This window comes from Danio rerio, chromosome 5 (assembly GCF_049306965.1).
Source record: "Danio rerio strain Tuebingen ecotype United States chromosome 5, GRCz12tu, whole genome shotgun sequence".
Lineage (NCBI taxonomy): Eukaryota > Metazoa > Chordata > Actinopteri > Cypriniformes > Danionidae > Danio > Danio rerio.
This window is the reverse complement of record NC_133180.1, coordinates 46,728,999-46,752,705: the sequence shown is the minus strand read 5'-3', so window position 1 is coordinate 46,752,705 and position 23,707 is coordinate 46,728,999. Positions and strand designations below refer to the sequence as shown.

The 23,707-nt window shown below is 34.7% G+C and overlaps 1 protein-coding gene across 25 annotated transcripts in view; it reads left to right on the top strand.

The window, feature by feature from the left end:
* The window catches only part of slc4a4a (solute carrier family 4 member 4a), a 129,541-nt gene that overhangs the window by 85,712 nt on the left and 20,122 nt on the right, over positions 1 to 23,707 (top strand). For 22 of the 25 annotated variants that reach the window (XM_073950848.1, XM_073950853.1, XM_073950846.1 and 19 more), the window contains 7 exon segments: positions 624 to 798; positions 4,922 to 5,055; positions 9,511 to 9,782; positions 17,562 to 17,635; positions 19,295 to 19,480; positions 19,685 to 19,798; positions 21,707 to 21,868. In XM_073950848.1, the coding sequence (XP_073806949.1) occupies positions 624 to 798; positions 4,922 to 5,055; positions 9,511 to 9,782; positions 17,562 to 17,635; positions 19,295 to 19,480; positions 19,685 to 19,798; positions 21,707 to 21,868 (1,117 nt within the window). 25 annotated transcript variants of the gene reach the window in all.

Here is a 23,707-nt window from a genome sequence, read left to right as displayed (position 1 = left end):
ACAATTTTATTAAAAAAGTATTGTTATTGAATTTATTAATAATTGTAAATATGTTTATTTAAACAATAAATACATATTTATCATAATATAAATTGTTATTTCTTATTAATTAATAATAATAATAATTCATAAATTATAATAAATAAATTATAATAAAATAAATACATAAAAAACAATAAGTATTATTATTATTACCATTAATTATTTAAAATAATAACAATAATAATAATAATAATAATACCAATAATACTGATAATAATAATAATAACAATAATAATAATAATAATAATAACAATAAATAATAATAATAATAATTAAAAATAATATTTATCATTATTATTAATTCTACTTATTATTATTATTATTATTATTATTATTATTATTATTAATTAATTTATTATTGTTGTTATTAGTATTTATTATTAGTATTATTAATTATTGATGTTTATTTATTTATTTATTTATTTATTAAATTAGAATGGAATCCAGATTTTCAGTGTTTTTGAACTTCACTGTACAGAGTGAATATACATCTTTGGATATAGGAAAACAGATTAAGATAAGATGAGTTGAAAGCTAAAATTAAATGATTTAATTGATACACTTTGTATTTTATTCATCAGGTTTTGTGGAGGCCTTATTCTTGACGTCAAAAGAAAAGTCCCTTTTTTCTTCAGTGATTTCTACGATTCACTACACATCCAGTCTTTGTCTGCCATTCTTTTCATCTATCTGGGAACAGTAACCAATGCCATCACGTTTGGAGGACTGCTGGGCGACGCCACAGAAAACATGCAGGTGAACTCAGCTTAAAATCAAAAGAAACTGTGCACGTATATGAAATACACCATATGCCCTCTGTGCCCGAGACTTTCTAAATAAGATTCAGTCAAATGTCACCAAGGATTACAATGTAATTCAATCTTGGTCAATCTTTAACTGACGCACACTGGGAGCACCTTCTTCTCTGCCCTCCTTATGAAAGGTTACCTCGAGTTCAAAGGTCATTTTAGTAAGTTAAAGTATCATAGATCATATATTTAGCTGTCTTAAAGATGAATGCTGAGGTCGCCGTTGGCTAGTCAATGTTTTAGCTCAGGGAATCCTTGCAGTATTTGCAGCAAGCAAAGTTGTGCTTATAAGGATTTATTTATGTAGTAATGTTTAGACACTTAAAACAATAACTCATTGGATGAACTCAATTAAATTGAGGGCAGGATTTTCATCCAATAAATTTGTTTAGCAGCAAAAAAAAAAAAAAAAAAATTCTCACTTAAATGCAACTGAGTTGGTCCAACATGATTTTATCAAATACAAGTTTAAATACATTTGTATTTGTATTTAACTTAAACTCAAAGGCCTGATAATATAATGTAGAGTGGAAGTCAGAATTATTATCCCCACTTTGAAATTGTTTCCCTTTTTTAAATATTTCCCAAATGATGTTCAACAGAGCAAGGACATTTTCACAGTATTTCTGATAATATTTTTTCTTCTGGAGAAAGTCTGATTTGTTTTATTTTGGCTAGAATTCAAACAGTTTTTAATTTTTTTTAAAACTATTTTAAGGTCAAAATTATTAGCCCCTTTAAGCAATATTTTTTTTCCAATAGTTTACAGAAAAACCATCGTTATACAATAGCTTGCCTAGTTACCCTAACCTGCCTAATTAACCTTATTAACCTATTTAAGCCTTTGGATTTCACTTTAAGCTGTATAGAAGTGTCTTGAAAAATGTCTTGTCAAATTTTATGAACTGTCATCATTAGAAATTTATTAAAACTATTATGTTATTAAAATGTTATTAAAGCTATTATGTTTAGAAATGTGTCGAAAAAAATCTTCTTTCCATTAAACAGAAATTGCCGAAAAAAATGAACAGGGAACAATAATTCTGACTTCAGCTGTATGTCTATTATGTGTCGTACATTTCGAAGTCTCTTTTAGTTTAGTTATGTTTTTAGTCTTAGTTTTATTTGAAATTATAATGAACTAAAATATTTCATGAGTTACATATACAGTTGATTGAGACTGATCTCAGAACTAATTTTAGACAGTTTTGCTCACTGATCAAAGTTCTAAATCTCCAATCTTAAGTGATGATTAAACTTTTAACAAGTCCTTCTTTTACTTTAAACAGCTAAGATTACTTTTATTATCAACATTTCCCTCTCTTTATTCAATGGCACGCAAAGCAGGCTGGGAACTACAAATCTCCTAACCCGGTAGTTGGACCAACACAATTCCTTCATGTTGTCCCAACACACAACGCTTAAGTTAACTTAATAGTTAGCAAATTTAAGTGGACAGAACCTAAAACAAATAAATTGGCCAAAGAAATGATTTGTGTTGTTTGAGCTCATTTTAAATAAGTAGTTTGAACAAGCAACAGTAATTATTTTTTGAGTGTACATTTATATTTCAAATTAGGAGTTTAAAAGAGATAGTTCAAACTAATAAATACTCACCCTCGAGTGGTTTCAAACTTTATGAGTTTCTTGTAATAACACAAAGGATGATATTTTACAGAAATTTTTAATCCGGTAACCCTCGACTTCTATAGTAAACAAATGCTATGAAAGTCAATGCTTACCGGTTTCCAAGACTACTCAAAATATCTTCTTTTGTGTTCACTTGTTACAAACCTGTTTGAATAGCTTTTGTCTGCTGAAAGGTGAATAAATGATGACAGAATTTTCAGTTTTGGGTGAACTATCCTTTGAGAATAGCGACTAATTAACAGGATGTCAAAACTAGTCAACTGTTGTTTGTTATTTTACTCAACAAAAGGTCTAAATGTCTAATGAAAGTGTTCCAGGCAGAACAACAAGATAATTAGCTTTAGTCACGGTATTTGGCGAAGGTCAAAAGACAGATGAAGAGGTAATTTTACACCTCAATTACAGCCATTCCTCTCTGGACTGGATTATATTTCCCAGAGTGGGTCCGAGTTAGTCATAAACAGGCCCTTTTTACTCAGATTGTGTGAGAAATGTGCAGACAGTGGGTTATTTGATTTAAAAAGGATGTAAATTGCTTGTTAATAGTTTTCATGAATATTATTTGCTGTTAGAGTCTGGCAAATATCATTGGGATTTCAGTGAATATTGAGATTTCATAAACTATTTAGGGCAGGGTTAGTTACTACTTACATAGAAGCGCTTATTTAAAATACGCAACGCCTTGTGATTTAAAATTGTTCAATGGTTAATTCAGGTTAATGGTTAATTAACGGTTAATTTATGGGTCAATTTATTAAATTTGGGTAGATGATAAAGAGTTCTTGATTTTGATAATATTTTTAATAAAACAAGACTATTAACTGTTCATTTAGGGGAAATTACATTAAAGGGATTTATTAAGATTTTATTCTGAGCCATTTCTGGGTAAGCTTTTTTGAAGATACAATGCTCATTATTAACAAATCATTACACTGAAACTTATTTAAAATAAGTTTAAACAACAATTCTTGAGATTTTTAAATTGCTTAAGTTAACATAATCGATTTGTGTTGGGACAAGATAAATGAATGGTGTGGAACCCTACATTCAGTGTTTGACAATGTACTGCAGCTATGTCTGTTGTCTTGACTACTTTTGGCTGTGACTTCTATATGCTGCTTTTTTTAAATTACAATTCTTAAAGTAACTTTGTATGTTCACACTTAAATTTTGATCCTTACCAAACCAGAAATGTGTACATTTTGAATCCTGGTTCACTTCAAAGAGTCTTGCAGAATCTAAAGATACATAAAATAATACAAGTTCTTGATGTATAAATTGTCATGGATCTTAGCAAAAACACTTTTACCAGATAAAAATGAAGAGCTTATTAAATGTTCAAAGGAGTTGAAGCAGTGCACAAAATAGTTGCATCATGGTTTGTTGTAATCCAACAAAAATGTGCCAAGCAAGAGAACAGCCCAAGTTATCTTAAAATGCAAGGTCATTTGTACCAAGGTTGAAAAAAAAAACAAAAAAAAAACATAATGTTCCAAATGCAATTAATATGTCAGTAAACACTGAATTTCTCTTAGCCTTGTCTAGTCTTCAGGGATTAATGAGATTTGAATTTTTGTGCAGAAAATGTGACCCCCCCCAACTATATTATACTCTTAAAACTAAACTTTTTTTTTTAATTAAAAGGAAAGATCTTTGTATTTGGCGTTTAATTACAATGCAAAAAATTACTTTTGCTGCTTGCAAACTACTTATTTAAAATAAGTCAAAATAACAAAATTCATAAGGTTTTTTTTTGGGACAACTTAATTTCAATCCACTTCAATGATTAAGTCTTAAATAAATCAATTTGGGTTGTGACAACATGGAGGAATTGTCTGGAACACAACATTATTTCGAGTGTATGCTGTCAGTTTCACACCCCATTCACACAGGGTGTCAGCGTCAATGCTTCCCATTTAAACGGGTGACGTCAAGCATTGCAAACTGAATTTCTCAACTTTTCAAGCGCCAATGGAAGCGTCAGTCAATCAGATTTATGCAAATACCCCAGCAGTACCACAGTAGCTGATTGCAGACTAGTTTAATTGGCTGACGCTGCTATAATGATAGCTGTTGTGTAGCCCCGTGTGAATCGGGCTTACAGTTTAGAACATAAATTTTCTTTTTGGCTTAGTCCCTTTATAATTCAGGGGTCGCCACAGTGGAATGAACCACCAACTTATCTAGCATATGTTTTACGCAACGAATGCCCTTTCAGTCGCAACCCAACACTGAGAAACACCCATACACACTCTTTCACACACATACACTACAGACAGTTACTACTACCACTATTACTACTACTACTACTACTACTATTAATAATAATAAAAATTATAAAAACTATAATAGTATTCATAATTTTGTGATTGTGTTTTTCACTAACCATGTGACTCTTCCACTCTGTATGTTTGTTGAAGGGTGTGCTGGAGAGTTTTCTGGGTACAGCGGTGACTGGTGCAGTCTTCTGTCTCCTGGCCGGACAACCATTGATCATCCTCAGCAGTACAGGGCCAGTACTGGTGTTTGAAAGGCTGCTCTTTAACTTCAGCAGGTGCTTCATCCACTCTGTTTAAACTGATAATAAATAAGAATTAGTTTCAGTGCTGCAGCCTGTACCATGAAGCTAAATTAGTTGGCTAGTCCTGGGTATATTTTTAAATGCCATGAAGGTAGCTTAACTTTAATCACTTTTTTGTAGCCATGGTATCTTCTGCTGCATGGCTAACCTGCTCCGGGGCTGCTTATGTTCCGGATTAGAAATCAAAAACCAAGCAACTAATCCAACCAATCAACTGTGAGAAAAGTGACACAGTTTCTCTTTTAAATAAAATTAAAGGTCACTAAATAGTAAAACACTTTTTAGTGTAAAAGATCTGATTTTTAACAAAGATTGCTTATTATTATTATTATTATTATTATTATTATTATTATTATTATTATTATTATTATTATTATTATTATTATTATTATTATTATATCTGTAATCCATCACACATAAGCAATTTTAGTTTAATAATCATTTTTAATTACAGTACAGTAAAAATAAACATTGGAATCAGTAAGATGTCATTTTAAATGTTCTATAATAATATTCTGCTCACAAAGATGGCATTTATTCAATAGAAAATACAGTAAAAACTGTAATTATGAAATGCATTATTATTCACTGTTATTTTATTGGATGTAGTTTATTAATTTTCTTTTGGCTTAGTCCCTGATTTATCAGGGTTCACCACAGCGAAATAAACCACTAACATTGGTTACCCTTTCAGACACTACCCAGTACTGGGAAACACCCATACACTCTCGCATTTACACACACTCATACACCATGGCGAATTTAGTTTATTCAATTCACTTATGCCAAATGTGATTGGACTGTGGAGGAAACTGGAGCACATGGAGGAAACCGGGTTAGGACTGGGACTGAAGACAATAAGTCATGAAGTGTTTCAGGTGTAATTGTGTCTTATTTTATTTGCGTTTTGCATGCTGTCTCAACTTTTTCTGATTTGGGGTTGTATAATGAATTCTGAAGGGTCATTTGATAAAAGAAGACAAATCAGCTTTAAATCACAGTAATAAAATTAAATATAAAACCTAATTCAATAAGGAAACAGTTTTATAAAATTGTAATAATATTTTACAAACAGTGTGTAGAATTGCAGACTTGCCTTCTTTTAAAACATTAAAAAATCTTACTGATTCCAAATTTTGGCTAGTAGTTTATTTGATATCCATTATCCTTTGGCATAGTCCCTGATTTATTAGGTATTACCACAGAGGAATGAACCTCTAATTATTCAAGCATATGTTTTATCTGATTGATGCCTCTCCAACCGCAACCCAGCACTGGGAAACACTCATACACTCATTCAAACACACATTCATAAACTATGGCCCATTTTGTTACAAATAAATGTTTAAAGCTTGAAGGGTAATTGCATGTGTAAAACATGTGCTGGATAAATTGGTGGTTCATTCCGCTGTGGCAACCCTGGATTGATAAGCCGAAAAAATTAAATAAAATAAATAAATAAATATATAAATAAATAATATTATACATTATTTAGAGTTTTGACTTGTGAGTCTCAGTATACCCGTACAGTACATATTATCAACTGTACTTACTACACAAATTCACTTATACTAATGAACCGGTTTTCTTTTAGCTGTTCTCATTCATAGACATCTATTTTTATCTTGCTGTATAAAATGTTTTTAAATTATCAGTATTTTTTTAAACTACTGTCTTTCGAGAAATATATCACGAAACATTTCAGTTTCAAGTTATGTGATTGGCTGTTTGCTGCTAATGTCATGCCTCCATGCACACACGCTCAATGAACTCTGGTTAAGGCCTGAGTTGACAGAGAAAGTTAATGATCAGTGTCATGGTACCAACAAAGTCTGATTGCACTATTTTGGTTTTGTCAACTCGAAAATAATCCTTTAATTTAATCTAAAGTTTGTTCTGCCACCATGATACAGGCTCTTATTCATAGCTTCACATACTAATTCAAATATTTTTTGCTAAAGAAATAAATAGTTTTGAAGTAAACGGTTCTGCTTGGATACATTACATTTAGTGTGTTTACATTCACTTTCTTAACCTGATTATGCTTAATAAGCTGACAGCCCAGATAGTAATGTATATATATAATGTATGATAGGACATTAATATGGCGACGCAGTGGCGCAGTAGGTAGTGCTGTCACCTCACAACAAGAAGGTCGCTGGTACGAGCCTCAGCTGGGTCAGCTGGCGTTTCTGTGTGGAGTTTGCATGTTCTCCCTGCGTTTGCGTGAGTTTCCTCCGGGTGCTCCAGTTTCCCCCACAAGTCTAAAGACATGTGATAAAGGTGAACTTGGTAAGCTAAATTGTCCGTTGTGTATTAGTGTGAATAATTATGAATAGATGTTTCTCAGTGATGGGTTCCGGCTGGAAGGGCATCCGCTGTGTAAAAACGTGCCGAATAAGTTGGTGGTTCATTCCGCTGTGGCGACCCCAGATTAATAAAAGGACTAAGCCTTTAATGAATGAATGAATGAATGTAGACATTAATGTATAAGCATTAACTGATTGTCAAGCATGTAAACGCATCAGTCTGCTTGCTATCAGTTATTTGAAGCGAGAACATGTAATACTGACCACTTATGAGGATTCAAGCACATTCAGAGAGAGCACATGTTTGCAGTGGAAAATAAAGTTGCATAAGTTAAATGAAGTTGCGTAAATGTTTCCTTATCTCATTTAACACTACAAATACTCAGAGTTAGGCAAATTATTACATTTTGACATCACTTCTGGGAAGTGAAGTGATTTATTTATAAGGTTTGTGGATTGTGTTAACGGTTTAGTTCTTTTTGTGTCTTTTTTTTTCTATCTTTCTATTCACTCCTGAAATAAAGTTTGCGCAAAATGTTTTCATCATGGATTATAAAAAGAAAAGTCCTCAAGTGAAAACTTAATTATTTTTAAAAGGTTTCCTGTGTGCTTTTCAATACACATTTTTTAATACATGTTTTAAATGATAGCTTCAATAAAAGATTTCTAATAACTGATTAATTTGGTCTTTGCCCTGATGACAGTACATAATAATTGTCACGTTATTTTGCAAGATACTAGTATTTAGCTTAAAGTGACATTCAAAACTAGGTTAATTAGGTTAATAAGGCAAGCCATTGCTTAATCAATGGATTTATACAGAATTGTTTTTGCCCATCATTGAGTTTATCTATTTACTTATGTCAATGTGTATGAATATATATTTATGATTTGTTTATTTAAATGTCAGTAATATTATTGACTAATATGCAAATGTTCATATGATTTATTTACAATACTATTTGTAAAGGAACATTTCCTGAAATTTAGTAGATATTATATGAGAAACTTTACCCAAAAAGTCGATGCTATTGTATTTGCTATTGTAAAAGTAGACTATATACGTTAAATTATTCCGGCGAGGCAGTGGCGCAGTAGGTAGTGCTGTCACCTCACAGCAAGAAGGTCGCTGGGTCGCTGGTTCGAACCTCGGCTCAGTTGGCATTTCTGTGAGGAGTTTGCATGTTCTACTGCATCTTTGCATGTTCTCTCATGTTCGTGGGGGTTCGTGCTCCGGTTTCCCCCACAGTCCAAAGACATGCTGCAGGTGAATTGGGTAGGCTAAATTGTCCGAAGTGTATGAGGGTGGCCGGCCGGAATGTGTAAAAAAGTTGTTATCATATGGACAAGTCTAAATGGAGGACTTGTTCCACAGAGCTGACCCCGCAACCATACGGGACTAAGGCCAAAGAAGAAGAAGAAGATTCGTTAATTTATTCCACATACATCTGCATATTTTATCACAAAATTCTGCACAGAAAAAGCAAATAATGTCCGCAGATTCTGTTTAGCCCACTCATTAAACCACAGCTTATTGTTTTGTAGCCAATCGAAAAAAATATACAGTATAATTTCTTAAGGGGGTATAATTTCTCCTAACGTCATTAGTTAACATATCCAATTTCTAAAATATCAGCCTCTACCAAATGGTTGACATGTTGGTTTTTGATAAAAGTACTAGAATTAATACATCTGAATGCTATCAAAAATCAGAAAATATAAAGTCTAAGACCAATTTATTTAAAAACACAATCAAAATAAAACATTTTTGAATACTAAATCATCTTTAATAATCATTTCAGATTCTCATTTAACATGTTTTCTTGTTTACTTGATTTTGATTTTATTGTAAAAAAAAATAAATAAATAAGTGTAGTAGTGCAACAGGATTATGCTTGTTTGATTTTTTTATTTTTATTTTTTGTAAACCAGCAATGCTGTGTAGGGTAAACCATTATTTAAAACAGCCATTCTTTAAATGACTTTAACAGTCATTATTTAAAAAATGGTCTACCGTTTGGTAGAGCAGGCAGTTAAAAGGTGGTTAAAATAGTTTTAGCAAACTACAGAAAACTAACAAAAAGCTATAATGTGTGTCCTATCCCTATCCTATTCACAGGGAAAATGACTTTGACTATCTAGAGTTTCGACTTTGGATTGGTCTGTGGTCGGCCTTCTTTTGCCTAGTTCTGGTGGCCACTGATGCCAGCTTCCTAGTGCAGTATTTCACCCGATTTACAGAAGAAGGCTTTTCCTCGCTGATCAGCTTCATCTTCATCTATGACGCTTTCAAAAAGATGCTGAAGTTGGCCCATTACTACCCCATCAACTCAGACTTCAAAATCGACTATGTGACGCAGTATGACTGCATGTGCATGGCGCCCACTGATGGTAAGACCTGGAACTTCTCTCAATCTCAGTTTTCATCGGTTAGACACAGACTGAACCACATAAACATTTAATCATTTGCAAGTTTGTATACTTACCTGTGTTTTTACTTTTATTCTCACTTACACATCACTTTTCTAAGCCTACCACGTGCCCACAGCAGATGCAGGAAACTATGAGTGCTGACCAAACAGAAAAAAAAAAAAGATTACTGATGCATACGCAACATTATTTTGCTCAGTGAAGCGGATATGATGCAGCACAAAATGACCTTTTTTCCTCTTGGTTGAGACCCAAAAGGTGCTCCTCAGACCATACTTTTAATATCTTTCTTAGTATCCTAAATGTTTGATTCTAGTTGTCATTTTTTTTAGAATTAAAGGTTTATTAAAGATTGTTGATTGTAACTGATGCTGATACTCAAACAGTGGAAGCACAATAGTATCATGGGGATAGATGTTCTGACATAGTAATAGATTTTATAGTGTGTTCAGCTGTTGTTGAAAGGTGTCCAGTTCTACTAATGGTAGATGATTTATAAATAGGGTCAGCATAAATAATTAATTGCCCCTATTCTTCTGCTGTTTACATTTTATATGGTAGTTCAGACCCACTGGATAGCTTTTACCATACCTCAGCTGTTTATTTAATATTTGTCCTAATTTTCTGGAGGACATAATAACAAACAAAAAACTTGCTTACTTTTGGAACACCATTGTCCACACATGATGTGATATAAAGTCAAGAACTATACGTGTACACCTTATACGATTTAGTTTTAAAACTGCGTTCTCTGTCCACACTATACCGCTGAAAATGCACATCACATGACTACTTACATGCTCTGGCATGCGCTGCAGTATATGCGGAGGTCTGAGTTCCAGGCAGTCAGTGTGCTTTGAGCACAAAACCCCAGGTAATAGCAGCGCACGTCGGACAGTTCAACAAGGATATACCACTGGATCTCATCTCACTATAGTTGTTAAATGTGATATTTAATTCATTTTGTCTCTATCTAATGACTCTTTAGACTTTTGAATCTATTACTTGTTCTGAGGTAACGTGTTTTGGCTGAGTGCAACAATTAGTTAACATGTTAATTCATGTAACTATCTACACTGATTCTACACATTTGATTGATTACTTGCTTTATTTCCTATATTGTATAAACCCATTGTGCGTTATTCTTTTATAGCGGTCATTATTGATTATTAAAATATTGATATTCCGCAAAAGAGAGGGTATGATTAATATTTTTTTATGATATTGAAAATAAGACTAAGAAATAAGAAAATCTCAGTTTTCTTCCATCCACACTGATACGGAGCAGCTGCATTTTAAAAAGTAAACAGCCTATTCAGCGTTTCCAAAATGCTCCATTTTCGAGGTTTGCAAACTTCGAGGTAGTGTGGACGGATGGCGTAAACGGAGGAAAACTTATGATTTATGTTTTAAAACTAAAACATATAAGTGTAAACGGGGCCTAAAGTCAAGTCTCACTTTTGGAAATAGTTTTCTACTTACTTTTTTTCACAAATCTTACCGTTTCAAAGACAAAGAGAAGTCTTAGGTTAGCTTATGAGTGCTGAGACTTAAGCTCTTGTTGCTCTTATTTGAGTCTACGGCCCTGTTTCTACCTGGTATTAAAATGTGTGGTTGTTAATCCTATTATAAATGGAATATTCTAAATGCAATTGCTTTCAAAAGACTGTTGGTAACATATTGACCAAAGCAACATAAGCTCATTGAAAATATGTGCTATGTGCCAATATGTTTGTGAAACCACATAACGTACATACAATATGTTTGGGTGTGCAGAATTTTTTTTTTTTGATAAAATGAATGCTACGAGGCGTTATGATGCGAACAATTTTAGTGTCTTTTATCAACAATGCTATTTACATGACATACTGTCAACAAATAAAATATTTTTTTTAATGCAGTTCTTTGGATAACACCAAATAAATACCATAAAACAACTAAATGGTGCCTATGGTTTGTCATATATATTTGACCCCACCTTTCAATCTATGGCCACAGCCATATCACCCTGTTGCCCAAGACCGCTTACTCACTGATGGTCATCCAGGTCAGTACCTGGATGAGAGACCACATAAGAAAACTACATTACTGTTGGAAGTGGTGTTAGAGAGGCCAGCAGGGGGCGCTCAACCTGTGGTCTGTGTGAGTCCTAATGCCCCAGTAAAAAGCAAAGGGCGCACTATACTGGCAGTGAGTCATTGTTCTGTGGCTGCCAAGTGGATGCTGCACACTGGTGGTGGTGTGGAGAGAGACCCCCCCCCCCTCCCCGATTGGGTGTATGTATACACAATAAATGCGCTATATAAATACACATTACATTACATTACATATGGACAACTTTTTTCTCAGTTTGCTTGGTACTACTTCGGTCAGTTTGCTTGGTAGCTCAGATTGTATATTGTTGTACTTGTACTTTGTATAATGTTGGGATGCAGAGTGCTCGGGTGACGCACAGTTCCACAAAAGAGATTGAAAGCAATGGTAAACAAATCTATGATGTCCACTTTTGGTCAGGTTTAGGAAAAGTTTCTGTTAGTGGTTTGCTACATAGGTGACATGTATCTACCTTCTTGTGGATATGTACATGATGAGAGTGTATCTTAAACGCACAACCAAACATATCTTAAGTAGATATGTTATACATTTATAATGTGATATTATAATGTAAAATTATACATTTGGCATCACGGTGGTGTAGTGGGTAGAACGGTCGCCTCACAGCAAGAAGGTCTCTGGTTCGAGCCACGGCTGGGTCAGTTGGCGTTTCTGTGTGGAGTTTACATGTTCTCCTCGTGTTCGCGTGGGTCTCCTCCGGGTGCTCCGGTTTTCCCCACAGTCCAAAGACATGCGGTACAGGTGAATTTAATAAGCTAAATTGGCCGTAGTGTATGTGAATGAGAGTGTATGGATGTTTCCTAGTGTTGGGATGTTGCCGTAAGGGCATCCACTGTGTAAAACATACAGTATATTGATTAAGTTGGTGGTTCATTCTGCTGTGGCAACCTCTGATTAATTAAGGGACTATGCCGAAAAGAAAATTAATGAATGAAAATTGTAATTTTTTTTCATATTTACAAAAATGCAAATAGCGGATGTGGATTTTGGATTTGTTACCCGAAAAACTGAACGAAATATATCTGAGGGGAATGCACTTTATGTTTTGCAAAGATGTAAGCTGAGACACATATTTCCAATGCGCCTGGTTTATTGTACACAGATTGTGATCATTAAAGAACATGTTGTGTGAAAGCACACCAGAACAAGGCATTCATAATACTTTGCTGTGTTGATTGAAATTGTAGTTGCCATCCACATTCTTTTCACTCTCTAGCCTTCCTGACCCATTTGTAAGCAGTAGGTTTCATTCAGAATTGCTCATGCATCACACAAAATTAGACCGGTTATTACCAGATGGAAACAGTAGTAGCTCTTGTGTTCAAATCACCAAAAAAAATAAATAAATAAATAAAAAATAAATAAATAAATAAATAAATAAATAAATAAAAATAAATAAATAAATAAATAAATAAATAAATAAATAAATAAATAAATAAATAAATAAATAAATAAAAAGAAAAGAAACTGGTGGAAAAATGCTAAAGTCATGTACTACAGTCTCAGTTCATTGTTTAAAACAGTTTTAAGATGCACATTCACTGTGATGTGCAGCAGAAAGTTTCTTGTTTTGAAATTATTCTCTTTGTCAGATGTGCTTTATGCATCTTTATACTATTAACTGCTTTGTTCCATTGAAAACAGGAAACCAAAACTTAAGAGTATCCAAAATTTATTTTCACTGAACTGTGTACAACAAATCTATGAAAGATGCATGTCCAATAACATTCATGTGACCTCTTTGCTTAATTTAAAATCTGCAGAATTGCAGTGTTGCAGTAGTTCATTCATTTATTTGGTAATTTTCATCTGCTTTTCCGGAGTTGGGTCACAGGGGCAGCAGTTTTAGGAGAGAACCCCAGACTTTCCTCTCCACAGACACTTTTTTCAGCTCTTCCGGGGGGATGCTGAGATGTTCCCAGGCCTGTTGAGAGACATAGTCCCTTCAGCCTGTCCTGGCTATTCCTCAACACCTCTTCCCGGTGGGACATGTCTTGAACACCTCCCTAGGCATCCAGGAGGTATCAGAAACAGATGCCCAAGCCACCTCAGCTGACTTCTCTCGATGTGGAGGAGCAGCGGCTCTACTTCGAGCACCTGCCGGGTGACAGAGCTTCACACCCTATCTATACGGGTGTGCCCTGCCACCCTGTGAAGGAAACCCATTTGGCCGCTTGTATCCGAGACATTACTCGAGACCCAAAGCTCATGACCATATGGTAAGAGTAGGAACGTAGATTTACCGGTAAATTGAGAGCTTTGCCTTTGGGCTCAGCTGCTTCTTTACCACAACAGACCGGTACTTTGACCGCATTACTGCTGCCGCTGCACTGATCCACCTGTCAATCTCACTTTCCATCCTTCCCTCACTCCCGGGACAAAACCCTAAGATATTTTAACTCCTCCATCTGGGGTGAGAACTTTCCTCCAAACTGGAGATGACTGACCACCTTTTTTTTAGGTGGAGCACCATGGCCTCGGATTTGAAGGTGCTGATTCTTATCTCACATTTAGAAATTCTGTCCATAAAAATAATGAACAGAATTGGTGACAAAGGGCACACCCCTTCTGGAATCCAACATGCACTGGAAACAAGTCTTGTTAGACTTATTAGACTTATTGCTAGCAATGCGAACCAAACTTCTACTCTGTTCATACAGGGACGAGACTGTCCTTAACAGAACACCTCTGATCCCATACTTCCAGAGCACCTACCAAAGAATGCTATGAGGGACACGATCAATTGCCTTCTTCAAGTCCACAAAACACATGTGGACTGGTTGGGCATACTCCCATGAACCCCTTAAACACCCCAAATACTACTGTTGCAGTAGTGTTTACATTTTTGTTTGTTTTAGAAACAGACCCTGCACACTTTTTCAGTCAATTCACTAGCATTGAAGGTGCCACAAAGTGTTTCCGTCTCTGACACTTTAATAGAAGACAGCAAGAACATGAATGTAAACAGTCAGCACTGGCAATCACTTGATGTTTTTGCTTGCAGGTTATATATTGGTGTGAAATAATGTGTTAGTCAATTATCACACTGTTAAACAAGATCCCTTCTGGAACTGTTTGTAATCCAGAGCACTGGGCAAAACAAAGTTTTTGAAGTTTGATGTAATAATTAAATCGATTCTCTGTATCAGTGTAATATTTTGTGGCTAAGTTAGTTACATGTTGACATTGACTTGTGCTGCACAGATGATAGATCTGTTTATTGTGCTTGTGGCTCTCTATGTGTGTGTGTTTGTGTGTGGCCTCAGTAGGAATGAATGAGCAATCTAGGGGGCGGATGTGGACGTGATGTGGTTTGGGGTTAATTTCCTTCATGCATGTGGTGAACTAAGAGCGTACGGAGAGCTGCTTGTGGGTGAGACTTATCCACTCACGCTGCTTCCCTCTAAACCGCTGTTTGCTCCTCTTCGCCCTCCCTCGTTTTTTCTCCAATCTGCTGCCACAGAGAGAAACAACAGCTGTGTGGAAATTAGTTCCAGTTAGGGGAACCCAGCAAAGAGACTCTTTAAAGATTAATGCAGTGGAGAAGTGGTGAAAGTTTACAATAATCATTGCAGATCGGTTGGCACGTACTGTATGTCGTGCTTAACTCAGCAATAAAACACTTGCTCTTGTTTGAACGCCTGCTTGGTAATTTTGTCAAGCGTGTTGCGAGTTTAAGTGACCATTAAACACATTAAACCATTATGTGCTGATTTTCACCTGTATGATTTGGAGATACTTACTCACATGCGGAGGCTTGTTGTGTCAGTAGGGTAAAAGATAAATAAACCTGATCATTATTTGAGTCTTGATTCAAGAGTTTTAAACGTATCAAATGATGAATAATTTAACAAAAGCATGGACATCAGTCTCAACTGGGTGTGCAGCCGAACAAAAAGTGCACAAATATATACGAAAAACATGGCAACACTAAAAGGTCCAAATGAAATCTATCAAATGAAAAATGTTTAAAAATTTATTTAAATATTTATTAAACAGTTTTGGCTGGTTCTCAAACCTGATTGGCTGATGGTATTACTATATTCTGCAATATCAAAACTCGTACAGTTTCCTTACCCTTAGAGTGAGCCACATAGAGTGACAGCAGATCAATAAACTCACTACAGTTTGACAAATATTTCAGCTGTTGGACAACATAATGCACTTTTGAGGTTTTTTTAGCCGAGATTAGTTGTTTAGATTGCAACTATGCAGTTTATTTATAAGGATAGTGCCTATTTTGGGAACACTTTATTTTGATGGTCCATTTAAGTATTAGTAGACTGCCTGCTTAATATCTGTTGATCCTGCTCCTTCAGCAGACATTTAACTGACTATAAGAAACTTTGCAAGTACATGTCAACTTACACCAACCCTAACCCCAACCTAACCCATGTGGATGCAGTGTAACTTAAATTAAACAAATGGACCATCAAAATAAAGTGTGAGCCCTATTTTAAATATTTATAAGATACAGAGGGTAGGCATCCATCAGCCTGTCATTGAGCAGAGCAAAGACTTTTGACGTTGTCCATCCACAAGATGAAGACAGAGACCGCATAATAAGCCCTTGGAGGAGAAAAGATTGGCATATTTTTAAACTACTTTTGATCAAAACATAAAATTAGTGAGTGACATTCTAAGTCAATCTCTCTCTTTTGTATGTTGTAGTGCTGTATTTATACCATATAATTGTAGTAATTGAGTGTGAGAGGGGACTCTCATATAAGGAATGTATGTATTTTGTGTTGGCCACTCTTTGTATAACCCTGAGTTGCTTTTGGGTTTGCCATCTGTTTGTTTCTAATGCATCTCCTGTTTTCGTTACTGCACTCTAGTTCAGTAAAAAGAAACAAAGAAGAAATGCTTGCATGTGTGAAGCGTTTTTCCTTATCTCAAACACAACAGTAATCTGGTAGTGTTTGCGTTGCTTTGGCTTTTCAGGGTTAATTATTGTGATCTCCTGATTGCAACCGAGAAATACTGGGAGATCTCTGTAGGCTGATGACATTTCATGCCTTATAATTCTGAAATGTGGGCAAAATCACCTGTTTTGTCATCACTTTAAAAGTTACACTAGAGAATCTTTGCAAACACTAGCTCTTAAGTGATGTTGGTGAATTATTAACGATTTCTTCTGTTCTGATGTCAGCTGCAGATGGGAATGAATGGCGGAAGAAAGTAGTTCCTCATTCAAAAGGGTTTTTAGACTCTCCGTGTTTGATGATTCTTTTTATGTACATGATGATGCTGTAAAACTGTTGTATAAACGCAATATCACACGAGTAACAGTGCAATATGGCTGTATATCATCACTAGTGGGACACACATGCCTCCCACCAGTGCCGATATACAGCTATATTGCACTGCTATTTATATATATTTTTTAAATATAGATAGAATAGTGAAATGGGTTCAAGACTTGCAATAACATTTTTTATTTATGTATTTATTATTTTTTCAAACTAATTTTAAGTTAATTATTTATTCAACATTACAGAGTTTTTGAATTTTCTATACTCTAAAACCTCGTTTCCAAGCTTAAATATGATTTAGACTTTTTATGAGTGGATTTCGATGTTTGTGCTGATTGTATGTTTTGTCTTCTTTCTTTGTGTTTTCCAGCCAATTCTTCAGATGTGTACACTGATCCACTTGATTCAACATTTGTCTGGACTGTAAATTATACAACAGATCCAGTAAGTTTTACCAAAACATCACGGATTTGAAACTTCACACAGGATAAACTCTTATGTTTTACAGTTCCTACAATTATTGGTGGAAGTAGCTACTTTTTGTTATGTTTGCACTGCATAACGTGGGGATGATTTTAGCTCTAGGAACACCATTTGGTGGAACTAAATCAGCGCATACTTTAGAGCAGGGGATAATCCAGCACAATAGGAACTACAGTGACATTATTATGTGCTGATCGTTTGAATGCATGCCGTGCAAAACTCTGACACAGTCTTTTACAAGCCATATACATTCGAATAGCTCCTATTAGTGTTAGTGTTGCTGCAGAGTTGCATTGCATTACTAGTAACAGGTAGCTTTTGATCCAGTAAAGTGATGGCAGTTGTTGTCTTGTATTTTATGAATCATTAAGTGCAATTTTTTTGTAAAGATGACCTATTATACCCCTCTTCACAAGATGTAAAATAAGTCTCTAATGTCCCTAGAGTGTGCATGTGAAGTTTCAGCTCAAAGTACAGCACAGATAATGTTTTATAGCTCTTTGAAGCTGCCTGGCTTTGATCCAAATTGTGCCATTTCGGTTACTGTTGCTTTAAATTCAAATGAGATTATGCTCTCAGAAATATTCTTAATAGAGGGTGGAGCTACAAATGCCTATGTGTTAGCATAGTGGCAGATTTAAAAACAAGACTAACTTCCTATGCTAATGAGGGAGAGATCTTCACTAATGGGTGGGGCTTTTCCCCTCTGATGACCTGCACAAAGGGTGAATGTCAATTAAATTGTTTCTGCGGACTGTTTTTATTAAGTGTGATTATAAAAAAATTCATTCATATTCATTAATAATTTTTTTAAAATTAACATTAAAAGCATTTTTACCTTTAGAAGCTGCTTATATTATTGCACTGTTGTCACACAACTGTGTTTAAACTTCTAATGAAAGGGATTTTTGCATAATAGCTCCCCTTTAAAAATATATATGTTGTACTGAAGAAAGTCATCTACGTCTTGGATGGGTTCCAGATGAGTAATTAAAAAGTTAAAAAAATACATAAATTATACATTTTTAGTAAGTTGAAAAACCTTTGAGAAAATGTGCCCGATTAAGTTCAGAAGAAGCAATAGATTAAAATAAACTTAAATTGTTTTTGGTCTTCTAAAATCATTTTGTTCAGACCCGGCTGATGTTGTTTTCAGCTTCTGCCACCCAAACTCCAAGCTGCAAAAAATAGAGAAAGGTCTCTATGACAATAAATTCTTTCAGATAGTCCTCTGTTTGAGATCATGAATGCTGAAATCCCTGCCAATATCTTTGTGACTCAATGAGCAGTTTCTCATGTGTTGCACCTTTTGTGCAAACCTGAACAGCAACAGAGTCATTGTGCAACTTCAGAGAAACTGGAGAGAACCAGGCATCTGCCTTCAAAGAGAAACTAAAAGCTTTAATGTTTTGCATTTGTCTTTGTTTAAAACTCCACTTTAAATGAATGGTCTGGGTTCAGGTCAAGCTGAGGGAAAACATTTGAACTCTTCATTAATGTGTTATATGGAATGTATAATGTGTTATAAGGGGTGTTATATGGAATTTAGTTTTAAATGTTTGATTTAATCCCCTGATGATTAGATATTCTGATCAAGTGTTTTTTGTCTCATTTGTGCAGCGCATGAATGCCACCTGGTCCTCCTTGTCAAAGAAGGAATGCCTGAAATATGGAGGAGAGCTGGTGGGTAAAGCCTGTGAATTTGTGCCCGACATCACCCTCATGTCCTTTATCCTTTTCTTTGGCACCTACACCTGCTCCATGTGTCTGAAGAAATTCAAGACCAGTCCCTTCTTCCCTACTACTGTAAGTAATCACACTGCAACACTTTTGTGACGTATTCTTCAGTGTGTCGCTCTAATCATACAGTATTTGTAGAGCATGTGCATTTGTTTGGTCAAGGCAGTTATTGATCCTAATCACTACTGTAGTTGATAGGCAAGAGAATACTGATGAAATGCACACCTTTTAGTTCTAAAAAGGTATATATACAGTATTGTTTCATTTTAGGTGAGGAAGCTCATAAGTGACTTTGCTATTATCCTGGCCATTTTGATCTTCTGTGGTGTCGATGCTCTGGTTGGGGTTGAAACGCCAAAGCTCATAGTGCCAAGTGAATTTAAGGTAAGCATCTTTCCATAATGTCTGTTTTTTGTAAAATAAAATTCCTTCTGGTATATTATTTTAAATTAGGTTTAGTGCAGATCTAATTTTTAAATTTAGTTTTTATTTAAAATTTGTTTTGTTTTGCTTTGCTTTGTTAATTTAATTTTTTATTTTTGTAATTTAATTTAATTTAATTTAATTTAATTTAATTTAATTTAATTTTATTTTATTTTATTTTATTTAATTTAATTTAATTTAATTTAATTTAATTTAATTTAATTTAATTTAATTTTATTTTATTTTATTTTATTTTATTTTATTTTATTTTATTTTATTTTATTTTATTTTCCATTGGCTTAGTTCCTTATTTATCAGGGGTTGTCACAGTGGAATGAACCACCAACTATTTTTATTTTATTTTCATTCATTCAATTATTTTCTTTTCGGCTTAGTCCCTTTATTAATCTGGGGTCGCCACAGCGGAATGAACCGCCAACTTATTCAGCATATGTTTTATGCAGCGGATGCCCTTCCAGCTGCAACCCATCTCTGGGAAACGACCATACACACTCATTCACACACATACACTACGAACAATTTAGACTACCCTGTTCACCTGTACCGCATGTCTTTGGACTGTGGGGGAAACCGGAGCAATCGGAGGAAATCCACGCAAACGCAAGGAGAACATGCAAACACAGAGATACCAACTGACCCAGCCGAGGCTCGAACCAGCAACCTTCTTGCTGTGAGGCGACAGCACTACCTACTGCGCTACTGCGTCGGCTTTATTTTATTATTATTATTATTTTATTATTATTATTTATTTTATTTTATTTTATTTTCATAAATTTTCCTTCGACTTAGTCCCTTATTTATCAGGGGTGGAATGAACCACCAACTATTTTTTTTACATTTTATTTTCAATAATTTTCCTTCAGCTTAGATCCTATATTTATCAGGGGTCACCACAGTGGAATGAACCACCAACTCATTTATTTTATTTTATGCTCTATGGTGCATTTTCTTTATTTAAATTGTTGTTCACAAAAATTTATCACTTTTAATTTTAAGTGTAATTCTTGAATTTCCAACTGACATTACTAAAATTTATTTTATTTTATTTTTAATTTTGAAGTTTTAGAAAGTTGGTTGAGTTTTATCATATATATTACTAATACTGACTGCAATACTATAACATGTCTATATAGTATTATGCTTTTTATACTATTTTATTTTGTACTTTTTTTTACTATTTTATAGTATTTTATATATATTTCATTTTAGTTTGTTTTATTTAGTTTTGCAGTTTAAATGAACAAAAATTGCAACAAAATAAAGTTTAACAAAATGTAACATCTTATGGTTTTAGTTTTAGTAAGTACAATTAAAGCATAAGGAAATGCATGTCAAATGATTTTCAGATGTAAGAATTACTTTACAGTAATGAATAGCTCTGATTAATTTACATGCCAAAACTGCATCCAATCATATGTGAGCTTACGAAGGCATAATGAGTTTTCCCGAGCTTTTCTGCTCTTTTATATTTTATCAGTATGTTTACTTAAAATAAGCATTGTTTACTGTGTAAATGATGAACAGCCAGTTTTGCATGAACTGCTCAGTATTTGTTGCTGTTTATGTATGCAGAGTTTCTTTTGGGACAGTGATCAGTGTTTGGGTCAAGCCACAAGGTGTTTTTGCTCAGGTGGCCTGATGCTCTGTTTAATAAAAATAGATTTTTCTCAGGAAGAGTTAACATCAGAGGGTGCACTGGGTGGCACACTGCATCTTACACTCAGACTCACAGTATGAGTCAATATCAGTCCAGTCAGATCATTTCTGTTTGTACCCTGTAAACATTTGCCAAGCGCCCTGACTGCAGACTTCTGTGATCCTCAAACTGATCTCTTTTCATGTTCTCAGCCAACAAGCCCAAACCGTGGCTGGTTTGTGCCACCGTTTGGTGGAAACCCCTGGTGGGTGTACCTGGCAGCGTCTGTGCCGGCCCTGCTGGTCACCATCCTGCTCTTCATGGATCAGCAGATCACCGCTGTCATTGTCAATCGCAAGGAGCACAAGCTTAAGGTAGGCCTGCTGCGAGTCTGCTGTGAGACTCTGTCCCAAGCCAGATGGTTTATCACGCTCACTTTGAGCAATGCAGGACCACAGGAAACACTTGCAGTGCTGAGGGCGACTATATCGGGATATTTATAGCACGTTCCTTACAAATAAAACCCTGTAATATTTTGTCTGGAGCTCATGAATCAGCACTTGGAGTCAAAAATAGCATCATTCAAACAGATGCACGCCAAGGGGGAAAGTGTCATATAAATAATGCAGGAGCAGCGAAAGGGTTAGTTCGTCCTGAAATGACAATTTCTGCCATCATTCACTCAATCTAAACTCAAAAGATTGACATCCGGAACACAAATGAAGACATGTTGTTCCTCCATTCTAAACTTATTTATCTTACTTATTTTTAAAATTCACAGATATATACTGTATCTATATAACAATTAATCTATATATTGTATATAAATTAGATATATGAGATGAAAATAATCTTCTGATGTTGAATTAGTTTCTTACAGGTTTTGAACAGCACAAGGGACAGTGAATAATGAGAGGATTTACATTTTAGAGAGTGATCTAACCATGTAATATTGGTTGTATTTTAATAATTATATAATTTTTTTATGTTATGAATAATAGTCTACTATATGCATGTCGCCTATTGAGTACACCCCTCACATACAGTTGAAGTCAGAATGAACTGGATACAAATACTCATTTTCAAAAAGGGGTTTTCTCATTAATGCTGGGCACTGTATATGTTCTCATTCAATATTTTCACGTTCAATCTTGGTGCTTCAGAAGGTCATTTTATCCCACTGGCACACTGCTGGTCTACAAAGGCCAGATTCTGAATAGTGGAACAAAGAGGGATTGTGAATCAGACAAAAGCAAAGCTTTTATTCTCTTCTGGTCTGTAATGTGAGACTGGCCTCTAAACATTGGGGCCTGAGTAATGCTTCCCTGTGAAAGAACATTGTTGCCATCTCTATGAAGATTACACTGATCTGATGACCTATCGTATTGTACTTTTAAATTTATGTTTCAATGCAGCACTTAACAAGCCTAGTTGATTATTTAAAGGGACAGTTCACCCAAAAATGGTTGACTTTGTTGTTCTGGAGTGTCAGATTTACAGTGGCCCTAATTTTTTATGTTAAATGAAATACTATTTTCAGGCCATGTTTACTGGATGGCCACAGTCTTCCACTGCACCTTGGTTCAGCATTTGTTTCAAAGGATCCCTACCCTGTACTAAAATGGCGGCTCTATTGACGCCTATCCATTCAATAGACAACAACAGGGTAGACGACATCTAATGTAAATATCTATGATTGGCAACATTGGTGCTATTAGATGTGCCTTTTTGTATTTGCATGTGTTGTGATAATATGCATGCATGTGTGTTGTCAAACTGATGAAGATTTGTTTTCTTAACTTCCAATGTGTTCGATCTCTCTTAGCCACCAAACAGAATTAAGTATATAGGCTCTATTCTCTTCCGAAAGCAGTTAATCATTTGCATTTAAAGAGACAGGCACAAAAACAGCATTTTTTTCCACACACACCCAAAATAGGTTCAAATTTGACCAGTTATAAAACATTATTTGTCTGAGTTAAAACCTCACAGACACTTTCAGAAGACACCAGAGATTTATTTTTGGTTGAAGGGGAAAAAAGTTTCCCATAAAAGTTTCAGTCTTCGCAAATTAATGATGAAAATTTGATGCGTCGAAGTAACTTTGATGTGACATCACTTTAACTATGCATCACTTTAACTAAGTTCAAATTATTTATTAAATTCTCACTTTTAAAATGTAATATGTGAAATATTGGCATCAACCTTAACAA